General features: G+C 44.9%; 1 protein-coding gene across 1 annotated transcript in view; it reads right to left on the bottom strand.

Annotated features, from left to right (window-relative positions):
- Positions 1-324: 324 nt before the first annotated feature.
- The window catches only part of plxna1a (plexin A1a), a 156,807-nt gene continuing 141,141 nt past the window's right edge, over positions 325-15,990 (bottom strand). Inside the window, exons 23-31 of the mRNA XM_071543953.1 lie at positions 13,117-13,263; positions 12,788-12,947; positions 12,111-12,214; positions 11,803-11,899; positions 8,346-8,536; positions 6,659-6,828; positions 6,339-6,551; positions 3,282-3,432; positions 325-420 (exon numbers count right to left, since the gene is read on the bottom strand). Of these exons, the coding sequence (XP_071400054.1) occupies positions 325-420; positions 3,282-3,432; positions 6,339-6,551; positions 6,659-6,828; positions 8,346-8,536; positions 11,803-11,899; positions 12,111-12,214; positions 12,788-12,947; positions 13,117-13,263 (1,329 nt within the window). The remainder of the gene's footprint in view (positions 421-3,281; positions 3,433-6,338; positions 6,552-6,658; positions 6,829-8,345; positions 8,537-11,802; positions 11,900-12,110; positions 12,215-12,787; positions 12,948-13,116; positions 13,264-15,990) is intronic.

The following is a 15,990-nucleotide window of genomic DNA, read 5'->3' as shown; positions in this document are numbered from 1 at the left end:
GTCCGTGTCAACCGAGGCTGAGGGGTGCGCTTGATTTGGTTGATCGGGGCTGGATTGGTGGCTCAGAAAAAAAACAAGCCAACCCCGCCGGGGCCTTCGGTTAACTCTGCTGTCTCTCCAGTGTGCTGCTGCTGCTGGGCACTTGTGTCCTTGCAGTCTTTCCGCGCTGTTTGTCGTCTTTTTTGTTTTTTTTTATGTAGTGAGGGTCAAAATGTCCGAGTTCAAAGGTCAGAGGGTCAAATGTTACGGGCGTAAAAAGGTCGTCAGGGAAGGCGTGTTGATTGGCCAGTCCTCCGCTAGCCAAGGCGTGTGATTGGCCGGTCCTCAGCTGGCCAGGGCCATGGTGTCGATGACCTGCTCCAGCTTGCTGCGTAGCCTCTGTCTGCGCGACTGGTCATCCTTCTGTAACGCCGACAGGATCTGGACAGAAATAGAGGGAGAGAGATAGTGAAAATAGTGTATATTATGGTAATTATTGTATTTTTTGTTGTTGTTTTGTTGTTGATTTTAAATTTACAGTTAAGCCAATAAATATGCAATATAATGTTTGCTTGATATCCAGTCCGCACAGATAAATTCCTTTTTGCTTACTTGAATTAAAAACATTATTTGAATGTTCTTCTCCCCATACATATAAATACTAACAGTTACACTTCATAGCGTGCAATGAATACACAGCAAGCCAGACCTTTAACAACAAGGTAGTACAGCATACACACACAGATACACACACCATCACAAAAGTGGAAGAGTTAAGTTTCTTTTTATGTACTACATATTTATTTACTATTTTTATTCAATAGTATTTACTTGTAACATTGTTCATCTAACATTCATGCCAATAAAGCGAACTGAATTGAACTGAACTGACACAAAGAGAGACACGGAGAGAGACTGATGAATGAGTTTCTGTTTTTCACGACTGGACGTTATCACATCATATTATCATCATAGCTACATTGCAATCCTACAACATGCAGCAAAGGCCAAATATTTATTCACTGTTTTTGATCCAAAAGGCCTCACCGAGTCGTGAGCACCGGTATTTTCAGCATGGGTGCTTCCAGTGGCAGGGAAACTCTTAACCTCGACTGTGTCGGTGCCATTTTCTACCCATTAAACAACAACAACAACTAAAAAAAACCCAAATGCAACGCAACAATAACCCAGTTGATGCTGATAACATGGGGGAGGGGTGGAGTGGAGGGGTGGGGGTAAGGGGGAGGACTCAGATGCACTTTAACGCCACAGCAGAGAAAGTGGCCCCGCTAATGTCAGGTTCCCCCGTAGTGATTATGGCGTGAACCGGCGCTGACAGTCAGTGCTGCAGGGAAGGGGCTGGCAGGGCAGGTTGGAGGGCAGGTGTGGTATAGAGATGTGTATAATGATGTGTTGATGGCCATTGTGAGTGTGTGTGTGAGGGAGGAGGGGGGGGGGGGGGGGATTGGTAGCCATAAGCACACGTGTGTTTGTTTGTCAGTGCATTTGTGTATTTATGTGTGCATTTGTCTTCGTGGTGTGTGTGTGAGTGTGAAGAGGTGTTTCTGTGTATGTGTGTCTGTGAGTATGTTTGTGTGTGTGTGTGTTTGCACATCCCCTTTTGTCTTTCTGGGGTGTGTCAGTGGGAAGAGCTGCGTTTGTGTGGGTCTGTGTCTATATGCACACATTTCTGTGTGTGTGTGTGTGTTTGCATGCACTTGCATTTTTGTCTCTGGTCGATGTGTGTGAATGGAAAGAGTTGTGTGTATGCTAGTGTTTCTGTATGTGTGTGCATGTGTGTGTGTGTATGTCAGTATGTTTGTGTGTGTTTTTTGAGTGCGTGCATATGCATTGTGGGAAGATGTGTGTGTGTGTGTTTCCTTATATGCATGCATGTGTGTGCATCTGTATTTCTATATGTGCATGTGTATATGTGTGTGTGTTTAAGTGCATTAGTACGTCTGTGTGTGTGTGTGTGTAAGGTCAGGGTGTGCGTTAGAGGGGATGGGGACCCTGCAGCTGCCTACATCTGGATAATAGGCTGTAATGACGGGGAGCGGTTGGCTTGAATGGAGCCAGCTGCAACCACACAGCATAACTACTGTAATACTGCTGAGATGGAGGGATGGAGAGGAAAGAGAGGAGGAAGGGGAAGAAGGAAAGGAGGGCGAGGGATTCAGCCCTCGCCACAGAAATGCAAGGTAATGCTGGGGAAAGAGGGACGGGAAGGAGAGAGAGGAAGAGGAGGAGGGTGAAAGTCGGAGCACATGAACCGCAGAGACTGATGGAATGAAAGGGAAAAGAGGGATGGAGAGAAAGAAGCGTGATAAGAGGGAGGGAAGGAGAGAGAGGGAGGAGTAGATAGAGAGGGATGAGGGGAGAGATGTAGAGAGGGAAGAGCATGTATGTTTAAAAAGTCCTAATGGTTTAAAGTAGAGATAAGGCTCCATTATTAGTTCATATTCAATAGGAAAGTTTGCATGCAAGTCTCACACACACACACACACACACACACACACCAAGACAACACCATTTCATTTGCATCAAGCACTCACCAGTCACTACAAATGGACTTGCCTTGTACTGTAACACGCTCTACTTGGATACACACTGGCTATGAATCACAGCATACGGCCGGACCACTTTACAAATGAAACACACCCGACACACACACACACACACACACACACACTCTCCTGGTCCGCACATAAATACAATGTTTTAATCAAACAGCGGCAGCAGCAGGACCAGAGCGCATGCAGGTCTTAGGGAAAAAGAAAAAAAAAAAATCTCATAAATCCACCGCAGCTCCATTAGCTTCATAATGTGTCGAGCCCGCGCCTTAATGTGAGTCCTAATGGCGATAATGCCTACCAGCCTGTATGGATGAGGACTGGTTATCAGTGTAATTGAATTCAAATGACCTCGTGGCATTAGTCAAGGCAAATAAGTGGGGAGATGGCACAGCACACGCCAAATAACCAAATAATTACAGCATTGAATTCTATTCTATTGTATTCTATTTGGAAGTAATGCAAAAGAATCTCACTTTGTCTTTCTATTCTATTAAATTGTATTCTATTTCTTTCCTTGCACTGCATGTCAGTAGCTTATACAATAGAATTTCACCTCATTTGATGATGTATGAGTAGATCTCATGAGCTTTTCTGTTCTATTCTTTTACATGTATTCATTTGGATTTCATCTTGTCTTTGTATTTGATAATGTAGGAGTAGATCTTGTGATTCTATTCTATTCTATTCTACTCTTAAGCCCCTGTCCCACGTGCAGTTGCGTCTCACCTCGTCTTTGTATTTGATGATGTAGGAGTAGATCTCGTGCAGGGCGGACATGCTGTTGAACTGGCTGAGGTGCAGGCGGGACTGCTCCGCCAGGTAGGCGCTCATGTCCTGGTCGCTGATGGCTGGCATGCGCGAGATATCAGAGTAGTACCTGCGGGAGAGGTCAGAGGTCAGAATGTTACAGCGGGGCCGAGCGAAGCCACCCCATTTGTATTCCATTAAAAACTTGAGCTCGACTTAACTGGTTGTTAAATATTCTCAATGCAAATCCGGTCTTCTCATTGGAGGTTTGACATACAGTATCCTACATTTACATTTTAGGCATTTAGCTTATGCTTCAGTATCTTGCTGAAGGACACTTTGACAGGATACCAGAGGTGTGACCAAGTCGACTTAGCTCGAATCCCAAGTCGGTCTCAAGTCTTGAGGCACAAGTCTAAATGTAGATTAAGTCAAGTCCAAGTCAAGTTCAGTTCATTAATGTCAAAGTCTCAAGTCTAATGTAGAACAGCAAGTCAAGTCAGAACAAATCAAGAGTCCAGTATCAATTTAATATCTTGAAGTGGATACAGACAACTTTTCAACTTTCCCCCCCGTTGTCCCCCCCTAGCGTTTCCAAGTGGTATTGTTGTTTGCGCCGCTGTCGCAAAGACAACCGGATCGCTTTCTGTTAGAGCCTAGCTCTGTGCAATAGAACAAACCATCTGTCTGCTTATCAACTCCTTGATCATAACACAATGTAGTAACTTTCACCACTGCTCATTTTAGAAAGGCCACTGCAAGAAAACGTGTTCTTTGTTTAGATTATCAAACGGACAATGGATCATTTGTTTGTTTCTGGCTGCTAGTGTTAGCGTTAGCTAGCGTTAGCAACGTTAGCCATGTTGCTAACGCTAGCTAATGCTAGCAGCCAGAAACAAACATAGTTAGATGTTTGTTTCTTTTGTTCCAAACATAGATGTTTGTTTCTGGCTGGTCCTGGCTTCCTTGTAGCTCCTGGTTCGTTTTCTGGCTGCTAGCAGTAGCGTTAGATTTGATTTCTATAATCAGTTTCAACTTCACTAAATTCAATCATTCCATACAAATTCAGAAAACTGTCGTCAGAAAACAGTCGTCTGCTGGAACAAATCTCATCACTTTCAATCAAAGTCATTTACACAAACACAAGATCTCAAGTCAAGAATTTAGAAACCTTTTCAAGTCATCAAAGTACAAGTCAGCGTCAAGTCACCAGAACCCAAGTCAAGTCAAGTCTCAAGTCTTCTCTTCATGCATCAAGTCTCAAGCAATTCAGATTGTAACTGGAGTCTGACTCCAGTCCAAGTCATGTGACTCGAGTCCCCACCTCTGCAGGATACACAGAAGCCAAAGAACAGTAACTGTGAGTATGGAAGCGGAGGAAAATGACTTCACAGTTTATCTCCTGTCCCAACGAAAGAACCGTTGCTGCAGAAGTGGACTGTATATCATTCAGTAGTATTATGGGTGTAATCTCTGCTAATATTAAATGTGAAACCTTCAAAACAAACAAAAAGTAGTTAGTTCTGGGGATCTAACCTGCAACCTTTCAGTTATGGGACAGTCTCTGTAACCTCCAGGCCCCCCTGCCGCCCACACGTAGCCGAGCGAAGACTTGCAATTATCGATTCAAAAAAAGGTCGATCTACTCAGAGCGAAAAAACACAAACCGCTCATTACTGACTCAGTGCTGTCGGCTGCGTCCGAGGAGCTTCGGAGAGACGTTGAGCGAAGAGTCCGGTCGGAACAAGGTAAACAGAAGATACACAGAGCGAACAAAATAGGAGGAATACTTTCCTAATATTGAGTTGCACCCCAAACCCCTTTTGCAGAATCCATATCTCAACTGTCTCAAGGCTTACAAGCCGGGCCGCGGTCGAGCGTTGGTTAGGAGGCAGAGAGAGAGAGACGGGGGGGGAGGAAGATCAGAAGGGCAACAGAGTTCAACTGCACCCAATTAACTCTAACCTATATATCCTTATCTCATGCTGCCTTCAAGTGATCCTCGCAAGCCTTAGGACTTACAGTTGTACATTTCAAGTGCTTTTGGTCCGAAAACAACAAAACGGATCTTGTACCAAAAGAAGTTTTTTGGCGTGTGCTGCACAGAGCTACTTTGTGCTGCAGCAGCAAACGGAAGAGCAGAATGCACATTGGGCATGTAATTGATGTTTTAATTATTCACCAAAAATTGCTTTATACATCACTTTTACCGACATGCTTTCCGCCGTTTTAACGTTACATCTCAGCGACTCGGGTGTCATAGAAAATCCCAACTTCGTCACATTCGGCGCTTTGGGTTGGGCTGTTCATGTACACTCAAGTCCTAATTATGATGCTTCCGACAGCACTTGTAGCAGCATCAGTAGACGCTGTGAGAGGAGCCTCTGGACTGAGCCGGTTGCCAAACCCCGTCGTGCCAAGCTGAGCGCCTGGGAAGGAGCAGCCCAGAAAAGCTACTTACAGGCTATTGGACTCTTCCCCAAAAGGGGAAGCAATAATTGGGGCAAGCATCGACGGTGCATCATTTATGCTGTGTTTAGTTAATCATGTTGGTGCTGAATAAAAGACAAACGGGTGAACCAGAGGGCCGTCTCCATTTCCATACTTCCATTTCTCCTCCTTTTCCTCAATGCCTCTCCTTTATGACTTTATTTAATAGGGATTGTAGCTTTCACGCAGATTCACCTGGCCAGTTGAAGATTTTCATGGATAGAGCAGGTGTTGCTGATATTTAGTACGCTCTGCGTATACTGTAATCCATATTTATAAGGCTGGAGCAGGATGCTAATTTCAAATCAATTCAATAAATTACATAGCTGCTTTGCATTCATACCGTCCAGCTATGTGCTTCAGCTTCAACCAAATGCTTGCTTTATAAATGTCAGTACTGGGTAAAGTTAAGCCTCCCTCTAGTGGAAAAAGTTTTCAGTTGAGTTAACTTTGCTCTTACTGCTCCACCTCATCCACTCAGTTCTTATAATTGTGGTCTTCTCTTGAGTTTTTTTCAGTTGAGTTTAACCCTACTTTAACTCTTACCTCTCCACCCAGTTCTTGTAGTTGGGGATGTCTTTAGCGTAGAGCAGCTTATTCGAAGGCGAGTCCTTCCCTAGTTTGTGTTCTGATGTTGAACAGGAGTCCATGAAGGTCTGGGCCACCACCGACAGGCAGGCGTCCGTGATGCTGTTCTTATGGATGTCGAACACAAACTGGGGGTTCTTGATCACGTTCACCCAGAACCGCAGCGGAAGACTGGAGGGGGAGGGAAAAGTTGAAAAGCTTGAATTGCTTTGTATCTGTCATTTAAACCAATAGTGTTAATACTGCAATACTTCTATTTCCCTGTCTCTCTCTCTTACCAGTTGCTCTTCCAGGTGTGTCGTACGTCGTAGTCTGTGATGGAGTGTTTGTCGGCCTGCTCGTCCAGGAAGTCGAACATGTACTTGATGGCCAGCGGCAAGGCGCTGCCTCGGTGGGCCGTGCTGAAGATGGTCTCGAACAGGTCGTCCACGAACTTCTGCAACGTGCCCTGAGGGGTGGAGAGAGAGAGAGAGACACAGAGAGAGAGAGAGGGAGAGAGGTCTAAGACACCAGGGTTTCTGGTTTCCGCGTGGAAGCATAGGTTTAAATCCCACTTCTGACAAGCAGTTTGAGTGGTTTCCATATGATTCCCTATCACTTTTTGAAGCACCCTGTATTGTGCTCTTACGGGAAAGTACTCACTTTCTCTTTTCTTTTACTCATATTGAAGGTTTTCACGGTCTCATATGTGTCGTGATCGTCGGGCCCGCAAAAACCCATCCGAATCCACACGGTTTGAAAAAAAATACCTGAGAAGTAAGCTGAACATCTTATTGAAATTGTGTTTAGAAGAGAGGAAGGCGATCTTATGAGATTGCCATGGAAATCTTGGAGAGTGTGGTTGCAGAGAATCACAGTAAACAGCATTCGGTAGTGTTACGTGATAGAACGGTGTGTCATTTCCAGTCACTTTTATCCCAAGCACCTGAAAGTGCCGTAAGTGCATACATTTTTAGCATGAATGGCCCCGTCGAGAATCACAGTGATAACCCTGGCAGCGTGATTGCCGCGCTCTACCCGCCGAGCTTGGCAGAATCACAAACAGGAACCCGAGCCCTAGGATTCGGATGGGGCTTTTCCTCCAATCACAATGCCTCGACGTAATTGCATCAAATGTAGCTAAATTAATTTCCCTAGCAACACATTTGTTTCTCCCCCCCCCCCCCGACTTCTTCCGTCTGGCAGAATCTATTACAGGGAGGGAAATGTTTGGGGGATCGGACGCAGTCAGCCGTGGCGAAATGGAACAGGAGCGAATTCTGTCCCGATCCCGGATCAAAGTGCTGAGATCTGCATAGACTGGAAGCCCAGGCGGACAGATAGAGAGACAGACCGACAGCCACGGAGAGACAAGGACAAGATGAGGTTCTCAATTGCATTTGCCTCTCTGTATTTTCATCATGCATGGCCAAATCTTCGATCCCTCGACAAATTACCTGCCTCCTGACACATACACCCCCCCCAACCCTCTCTCTGCACCATGAGCCCACCTTATATTCATCTGTTTTCTTTTTTATTACCACTGGAAATTGAACAGCCAGGATGCTTGTAGCTGCCGCCCATTTCTATATTTCCCTCCCCCGTTACAATTAGGAAAGAGACGATGAGCTGAGAGGCATCAGAGGAGAGAAGGGGAGACAGCAGGGAAGGGTTCATGTTTTGGCAGCTTCCCAGGAATGGCTGTGTGTGTATGTGTGTGTGAGAGAGAGAGAGAGAGAGAGAGAGACTCAGTTTGTGGGTCTGTCTACATCCTACATCTCACAAAACCTTCCTTGTCCTCTTCTCTTGAGTCAGATTAGTACAGAAGTTTCTACAGTTTTAATGCGTTTTAGTGGCAAATGATATAAAATTGAAGTCTGTAGCAGGGAGAATTCTCACCTAAATGCCTAAATGTTTCAGAAGAATTTTCCACCCTGACAAGAATACAATTCTGGTTGGAAACACTTGCGCCGTGCGTCTCCTCACCTTTGTAGCCAGCAGCCTGGTCAGGTAGATCTCAGAGACCATCTTGCTGCCTCGGTCGCCCTCCCTCTGGTCCGAGTGGTCGTGGTTCTTCACCAGATGCCACAGTTTGGTTCCACTCTCCAGGTCGGGCGTGATCATGGGGGTTCGGGATCGTAGGCTGTCTGGACTGCTGGCCGTCCTCAGCATACTCTCTATACCCAGATACACAAGACATGCACGGAATCATCAGGAAACATGTTGACGGTGTCTTGCAGAAAGTTCATGGTTCAGAAACTGTGTAAAACAATTGTTGGTTAGTTAATTGTTACCCCACATTCCTTTTCTAAGTTTAGTAACTCCTAACTCTAAAAAGTGTATTCTTCCTCAGAGGTTGTAGAGTAGAACTGGGCATACGCTATGTTGAGTGATAGTAGGCTCCATGCTAACACTTTAGCATACACTATGTTGAGTGATAGTAGGCTCCATGCTAACACTTTAGCATACACTATGTTGAGTGATAGTAGGCTCCATGCTAACACTTTAGCATACACTATGTTGAGTGATAGTAGGCGACTAGCATTATTCAAAGACTGACCTTATAGTGTTAAAAAGTTGTTAGTGTTTTTATTATATGGCCTGTAGATGCATACATTTTAAAACTGAAATGTTATTAACTCAATACGGCTGATGCAGCCGGGTTTATTTTTGGGACTATTTCAGGTCAGCAACCACGTATTCATCCACTGCATAGTGATTAATAGCTGTACACAGTCTCCCGTCACCCTCCACTATGTAAACAGAGAAAGTAGTGCTGGTAGTTCAAAACAGCATGCTATTTTTGCTTCAATACTGTGTAAATTTTACCAAAAAACTGCGAGAGTTAACTATATATCATTTAAAATGACTTACCATTTAGCTTTAGAGCTGCTACAAGTTTTCCTTTTCTCACTTTTCAGATAATACTAGTTGCCTACTATCACTCAACATAGTGTATGCTACCATGGAGCACCAGAGTGAATGATCTGTTAGGGACACATGGATGATTCTGGGTGTCTATGATCTCATGTTTACCAACAGGATGATAATCCCCCAAAACTTGGAGTATTCCTTTAACTTCTCTCTCCCTTTTTGACTCTAATTCTGACTCACACTACCCCGCCTCCCCATTCCCTGATCTACGCCTGTTTCATTATTCATGGTGTGTGTCAAAGTTGATTAGAGCAAAGCAAGGAGATGCCTATCTACGCCTGTTCCGGTTAGGAGGGGTGGTGGGGAGGGTGACGAGGAGGAGAGGGAGGAAAGGGGGAGAAGGAATCAGGGAGGCAAGATACAGGAGGAGGGCGGGGGGGGATGGGGGGGAGGCGATCTGCTGTGCTGCTGTTGCTGTTAGGAAAGGGATATGGAACGGATAGGAGCAATGGGAGTAAATGGGAGAGGGAAGTGGAGTGAAGGAGAGGTTTCGGTGAAAGTGGGGAGAGAGATGACAGGAGAGAGAGGGGGGAAGGAGAGGCAGAGGAGCGATGAGGAGGAGGCGGCGCTAAATGGATGTACAGACAAAAAAGGTTAGGAGAGAGGGCCAAAATGGAGAGTAATGGGAGAGTGGGGGACAGAGGAGTGGAAGAGGCTGAGTGGAGTGCTGTCCAGTCCGCCGGTGTTGCTGCTGCCGCCGGCGGGGTGCCGAGTGGCTCTGATTCCAAAGCCATCACGGTCACTGGTGGCACACATTTACCCCCGTTCACACACACACACACACACACACTCATACACACAGTCCACCACATGCATATTCACATACGAACTAGGGCTGGGCGATATATCAATATTATATCGATATCGTGATATGAGACTAGATATCGTCTTATATTTTGGATATCGTAATATCGTGATATGGCATAAGTGTCTTTTTCTGGTTTTAAAGGCTGCATTACAGTAAAGTGATGTCATTTTCTGAACTTACCAGACTGTTCTAGCTGTTCTATTGTTTGCCTTTACCCACTTAGTCATTATATCCACATTACTAATGATTATTTATCAAAAATCTCATTGTGTAAATATTTTGTGAAAGCAAACCAATAGTCATCCCTACAATATTGTCAATATCGATATCGAGGTATTTGGTCAAAAATATTGTGATATTTGATTTTGTCCATATCGCCCAGCCCTACTTACAACTGAACATGTAGCCCACTTCGTAGAAAATACCGAGATATATATCGTGTATCGTCATTCAGCCTAAAAATACCGAGATATGATTTTTGGTCCATATCGCCCAGCCCTAGTACGAACCCACACATGATCACACATCCGCGCAAAAAGAACAAATAACATGCACACACACATCCAAGCAGAAACGTCCTTAATTTCTCTTTACATAAACATGAATTATCCATTAAAAATAACACAGCGTTAAAAAGGTAAGGTTAGTATCATGGGTTTATAAGGGATTTATTCATGGGTTGGTTCGTGGAGACACTACAGATTAAAGGATTTTTTCATGCCTTTTGTGCATGGTTTACAGGGTTATTAATGAGTTATTAATGGAAAGTCCCTGTCTCCCTGAATTTTACATTAAATTAGAAAGTAAGCAGTCGAACATTAAGGGGTGTTTAAAGTGGTTTTGATGGGGTCTCCTCCATTAATAACTCCCTTAACTCATTTTTAGGGGGATTTTGCATGAATTAAGGGGTGTAGAGAGAAATTCAGTGGTTTCCAGATATAGATATATACATTAGAACCCCATCTGAGGTTTCTGTTATTAGATATAGTAAACTTAGTACAGACTTACATAACTCTCCATACTGTAGAGGAAACCTGTGATAAAAATTGTCACCCTTATACACTCTCTCATTGTCCTAACCTCTGGTGAGTGAAATAGCAGTAAAATTTGCCATTTTGCTGGGGACCAACACTACTCTAATTGATGACTGGGAAGAGCAAAGAAGCAAAGAGCTCTCACTCTGCCTATTTCTGGGCGCCGCAAACGCCACCAGAATCTCACTTTTGCAGACTGGAAGGTGGGACTGAGTGATTCATCTTCAAAATAGACAATCTTTGCCAGTGAAGTACACCGTATTGATGCTGGGCCGCTCTCTATCTCTGTCTGCCAGGGGTCCACTCTCTCTCTCTCTCTCTCACTCTTTCACTCTCTCTCAGTCTTTCCCACCCATCTCTCTCGGTGTATGTCAGCTAGGGATTGAGGTGTCTAGTTTAATGCCTGTCATTTACCGACTGGTTGGAAATGGCCGTGGAATAGCCTTGGCCCGGGCTGATAGCGCTGGATAAAAAGGATCGCTATTCACAGAGGGGGAGAAAAAAAGAAGAGAGAGGGAAAGAGAGAATGGAGCCCAATCATGCCCGCTATAAACAAAGACAAACAGAAAGGGAAAGAGTGAATGAAGGGGAGAGAGAGAGCGCAAGACAGAGAGAGAGGGGATGGTAGGCAGGGAATCATGATGGAATGATAAAAAGGGAACCATACCGTATCTACTGAGGCTCTTGGTGAAGGTGGAGGAGTTGGAGATGTTATAGGCAGAGTTCTGCTTTGGCACCAGGGCGATCACTGAACCGTCCGTTACCTACACACACACACACACACACACACACACACACACACACACACACACACACACACACCAAAATACATTTTAGCATCACATATCTCCAGTAAAATTAAATGCATGTTGAAGTCAGCAATGTATGAATCCATTTTAGCTAAGTCCAGTTTGTGTGTGTGTGTGTGTGTGTGTGTGTGTGTGTGTGTGTGTGTGTGTGAGAGAGAGTGTGCACCTGGTAGTGAGCCAGTGTGTTGAGTCTTTTCCAGTCGTTGTCTATCTTCGTGGTGACGTCTTCATCCTGGAGAATGATCCTGGCCATCCGACCTTGACGCCATTCTTCAGAAATGGAGGAGAGAGGTTTAGAGCAATGCACACAATACACGTAAGAGTGTGTGTGTGTGTGTGTGTGTGAGTGAGTGTGTGTTACTGCATATGCTTTTGAGTCATGTTTGTGATTGAGCATGCATGTGTTTGCAGTGTAAATATTATCCACCTTAACAAGTCATTTAGTCTAGTATTGAGTCTTGAAATCTTGTTTTTGTGGGGAGAAAAAAAAAAAAAAATTTGTTTGTTTCCAATGCACATCAATTTGTTTCAAGGATTGTGGCATCTTGATACTTGTGGAGTGATCGGCCATATTACAAGATACTGTCACTTGTTTCAAGATCTGGAAACAGGTGAAATTGCATTGGAAGCAAGTGAAATACTCACCCCATTGGTGTTTTTTCTCACTTATTTTAAAGAAAGCAAATGTTAAGACTCAATAATAGAATAAAAAACAAATTAAAATTGACATTTTTTGTGTACAGATGACCACTTACAACTACAACTTGTATATCAGTCCTATCTGAGGTATCCACGCGTGTCTCATACATCATGAACACGTGTGCACGAATGTGTTTGTCTTACCCAGGTCCATGTCAGACGCCTTGGGCCTCTGTGAGTAGGGGCTGCCCTTGTACACGGCGTCGAGCAGCTTCTCTTTGACCTGGGTGATGGTGTCGCAGTTCAGACACTTGACCGTCACCTCCGGGGCGTTCTCGTTCTCCGGGTTTACACAGTGCAAAGTCTGTCAAAGGAGGCGGTGGAGGAGAAGAGGAGGGGGAACACGTGGAAAGGAGAGAACGGAGAGAAGGAATTGTGTGAGACGGAAGCGGAGCGATGCGTAAATGTAGTAAGGAACAACTGATTGGCGGCCAAAGCGGACAGACTGGCGGCTTGAAAGCGACTTTACTGACCAGCGTCTTGTAGTCGATCTGCTGCCTGATGAGCTTGTCCTCGCTCAGGGAGTAGCGGGCCTCTCCTGTGATGGCGTCTATGGGTCCCTTCTCCATCTGCTGCTTCATGGCACAGTAAAGCATGAACAGAGGCTCCCCGGCACACTCCTAGTGAGGGAGGAGGGATGGAGGGAAAGCGAGAGAGAGAGAGAGAGCAGTATGAATACGACAAATGAAACACATGTATAGAGGCTGCTCTAAACAGGTGTCTCTCAAAGCATGAGAAAGAAACCCATGGAGCAGCAGTTCTCACCCAAAATGAAACAGGTTTTCATTCCAACCGATCACTACAGCAGCTGATTTCACTTATCTCACTGTCAGCCAGAGAGGGGGAACGAATCAGGGGAATCAGCTGCTGCAGCAATTGGTTTGAATGGCAACTTGCAGACTCTTGAACACTGCGATGGAGCCTCTATGTGGCAGGTTCAAGTCCAGCTCCTGACCTTTTCCCACATATCCTCCCCTCCTATCTCTCCCCTCCTTCCGTCTCTCCGCTTTACGTCGCCTAGCACAGCATGAAAATGATCTAAAAACAGTCATTTTTGGGCACACTTGTCGTTTCAATGCGACTTTCTCATCCGATTATGCCCGTGAAGCGGCAGGTCTGGCTGCAGCAAAAAATCACCGTCGCCGCTATCAGATCTTCAAAAGCGGACGGGCTCGCGCTGCGATCTGGATTGGACACCGGTCTGGACGCCATCCAGCCACAGGAGTGTAAAGAGAGGGAGAGGGAGAGACGGAAAGTAAGCAATGCAAATGAATACAGACGCAGGAGACGCATGAAAGGCATTCTCAGATGGGATCGCATGAAATCCCATCTTTGGGATCTGAAAAAAAAAATCACGTCGGAAGTGACAAGTGTAACCGCTGACTGTATCAACTTTCAGCGTCTTTTCAAATGTTCAAGGACAGACAGGCAGCGGCGCTATGTAAATATCTCCCTCTCTTTCTTTCTTTCCTTCCGTCTCTGAAACGTAGAAGGCTCTCCGTCTAGAGGGCAGACTCAACACTGACAACGGAGTTATATAAATCTTTCCTGTTCTCTCTCTCTCCCCCCTTCCTTTACATCTCTGGAACTGTGCGACCGGACACCGACATTCTGAAAAACACACACTTGCCAATCAATAGCTTCATTAGCCGTCACTCGCGCTCAAGGAAAACATCCACTAGAGAGGAGAGAGAGAGGACGCATGACGAGGGCTTAATGATCGAGGGCGCGGTGCTTAGGGAGACGTGTGTGTGTGTGTGTGTGTGTGTGTGTGTGTGTGTGTGCGTGTGTTAGAGATGCATGGGGTCCAGAGGAGGATAGGGGAAAGTGCGACATTTATCAGTCTCTCCTCCAAGCGCCGGTGCACTCTCTCACTCTGAACTACTCTCTCTCTCTCTAACACACACTTTCTTTTTCCCTTTCATACTCACACACACATTCTCCTCCTGCCCCCTTTTCTCTTGATCTCTCCTTTTTTCCTCTCACCCCCTGTAACACTCCTCCTCCACCCCTTCCTCTTCTCTTTCACCTTCCTTCCCTCCGTCTCCTCTCTTTTACACTCTCACACGCACACATCCGCCCCAATCGCTATGTTTTAATCCAAAGCAAGCACATTTTAAGAACTTTTGAAAATATGAAATGCGTGTTCGGTGTGTTTCTAGCAGCTTGGTTGAAGCGAATAATTCTGTGTCATAAAAACACACCACCAGAAACAATGGGAAGCCTTTCAAGAATTGATTGTAGTGTAGAAAGTATCGGGCAAGTTGTTATTGTTCTTTAGTGTCGGCTAATGTCGGCCATATTTCACGCTGTCTGAGGATGAAAACAAAGAAATGTACTTGGCCATATTATAATACACCAGCTTACAACCTCTATACAACACGGATAGATATTAACTACATCATCTTTACAGCAAATCAGCTTCCATCACTATTTTAATGCATAAGTTCTTTATCGACAAAAACACTTTTGCGCTATTTTTTTTGTAATCAAATGTTGCTATTTCCATTCAGCCGTTCTAACTAGAGATGCACCGATCGATCGGCCGGTGACCGGAATCGGCCGGTTTTCAGCTGATCGGCCATGACCGGTGACCGGCCGATCAGTCTCATATATCTGATTCTGTGCCGGTCAAATTTAAGACAACGGTAAAAACTCCGCTGTAATTAAGCAATATTAACGTACACGAGAGGGTGTGCGTTACCGTGATGCTTACGGACCTCGGCGCAAGCGCCTCGGTCCTGACCGCATCACACAAACTGCCTTGCTAGCTCAATCTTGTTGTAACTAAGATATCTGCTGAAAAAAATAATTTTTCCATTGACAGATTTAGCTACTATCTCCGCGAACTTCACATGTATTTTTAAGCTAGTAGCGCCGTGTCACCGACTCACCGGCACAGCTGATGGATGGCAGAGCGTCTGGTAACATCAAGGCTGAACAGAGTTAGCGTAGCGTTATATTTAAATACATTGTATGATAATATGGCGGAGTAATATTTAGTGATGAGCACGGCTAGGTGTGCTGTCATGCTGATTTGATCACGTTCTAAATGTCTAGTTGACCATTCAGATTGCTTGGTCGGAACTACCTGTTGTATAATAGTCCATAATAGTAATAGTCCGTGTGTTGTTATATAGATCTGTTGCACCTGTTTTCTTTCGGGAAAGCATAAAGTGGGATATACTGCAATTCATTTTCATTTGGATTTTATTTGTTCAAAAAAGCTCTGTCCAGTAACCTGGAGCACTTTTTTATTTTGAGATTTGTTTGAGTGAGAGTGAGAGAAGGTCCTGTAACCTGGTGCAGTTTTGGAGAAAATGTAAGTTATTAATAGTCAATGTTTT

Source organism: Centroberyx affinis, unplaced genomic scaffold (genome assembly GCF_046629955.1).
Source record: "Centroberyx affinis isolate AG114_WGS23_722 - 3 ecotype Tasmania unplaced genomic scaffold, CSIRO-AGI_Caff_v1 ptg004423l_1, whole genome shotgun sequence".
In the NCBI taxonomy this organism is placed as follows: Eukaryota; Metazoa; Chordata; class Actinopteri; order Beryciformes; family Berycidae; genus Centroberyx; species Centroberyx affinis.
Note: the sequence above shows the minus strand (reverse complement) of the source record. Positions and strands in the feature narration are given on the sequence as shown.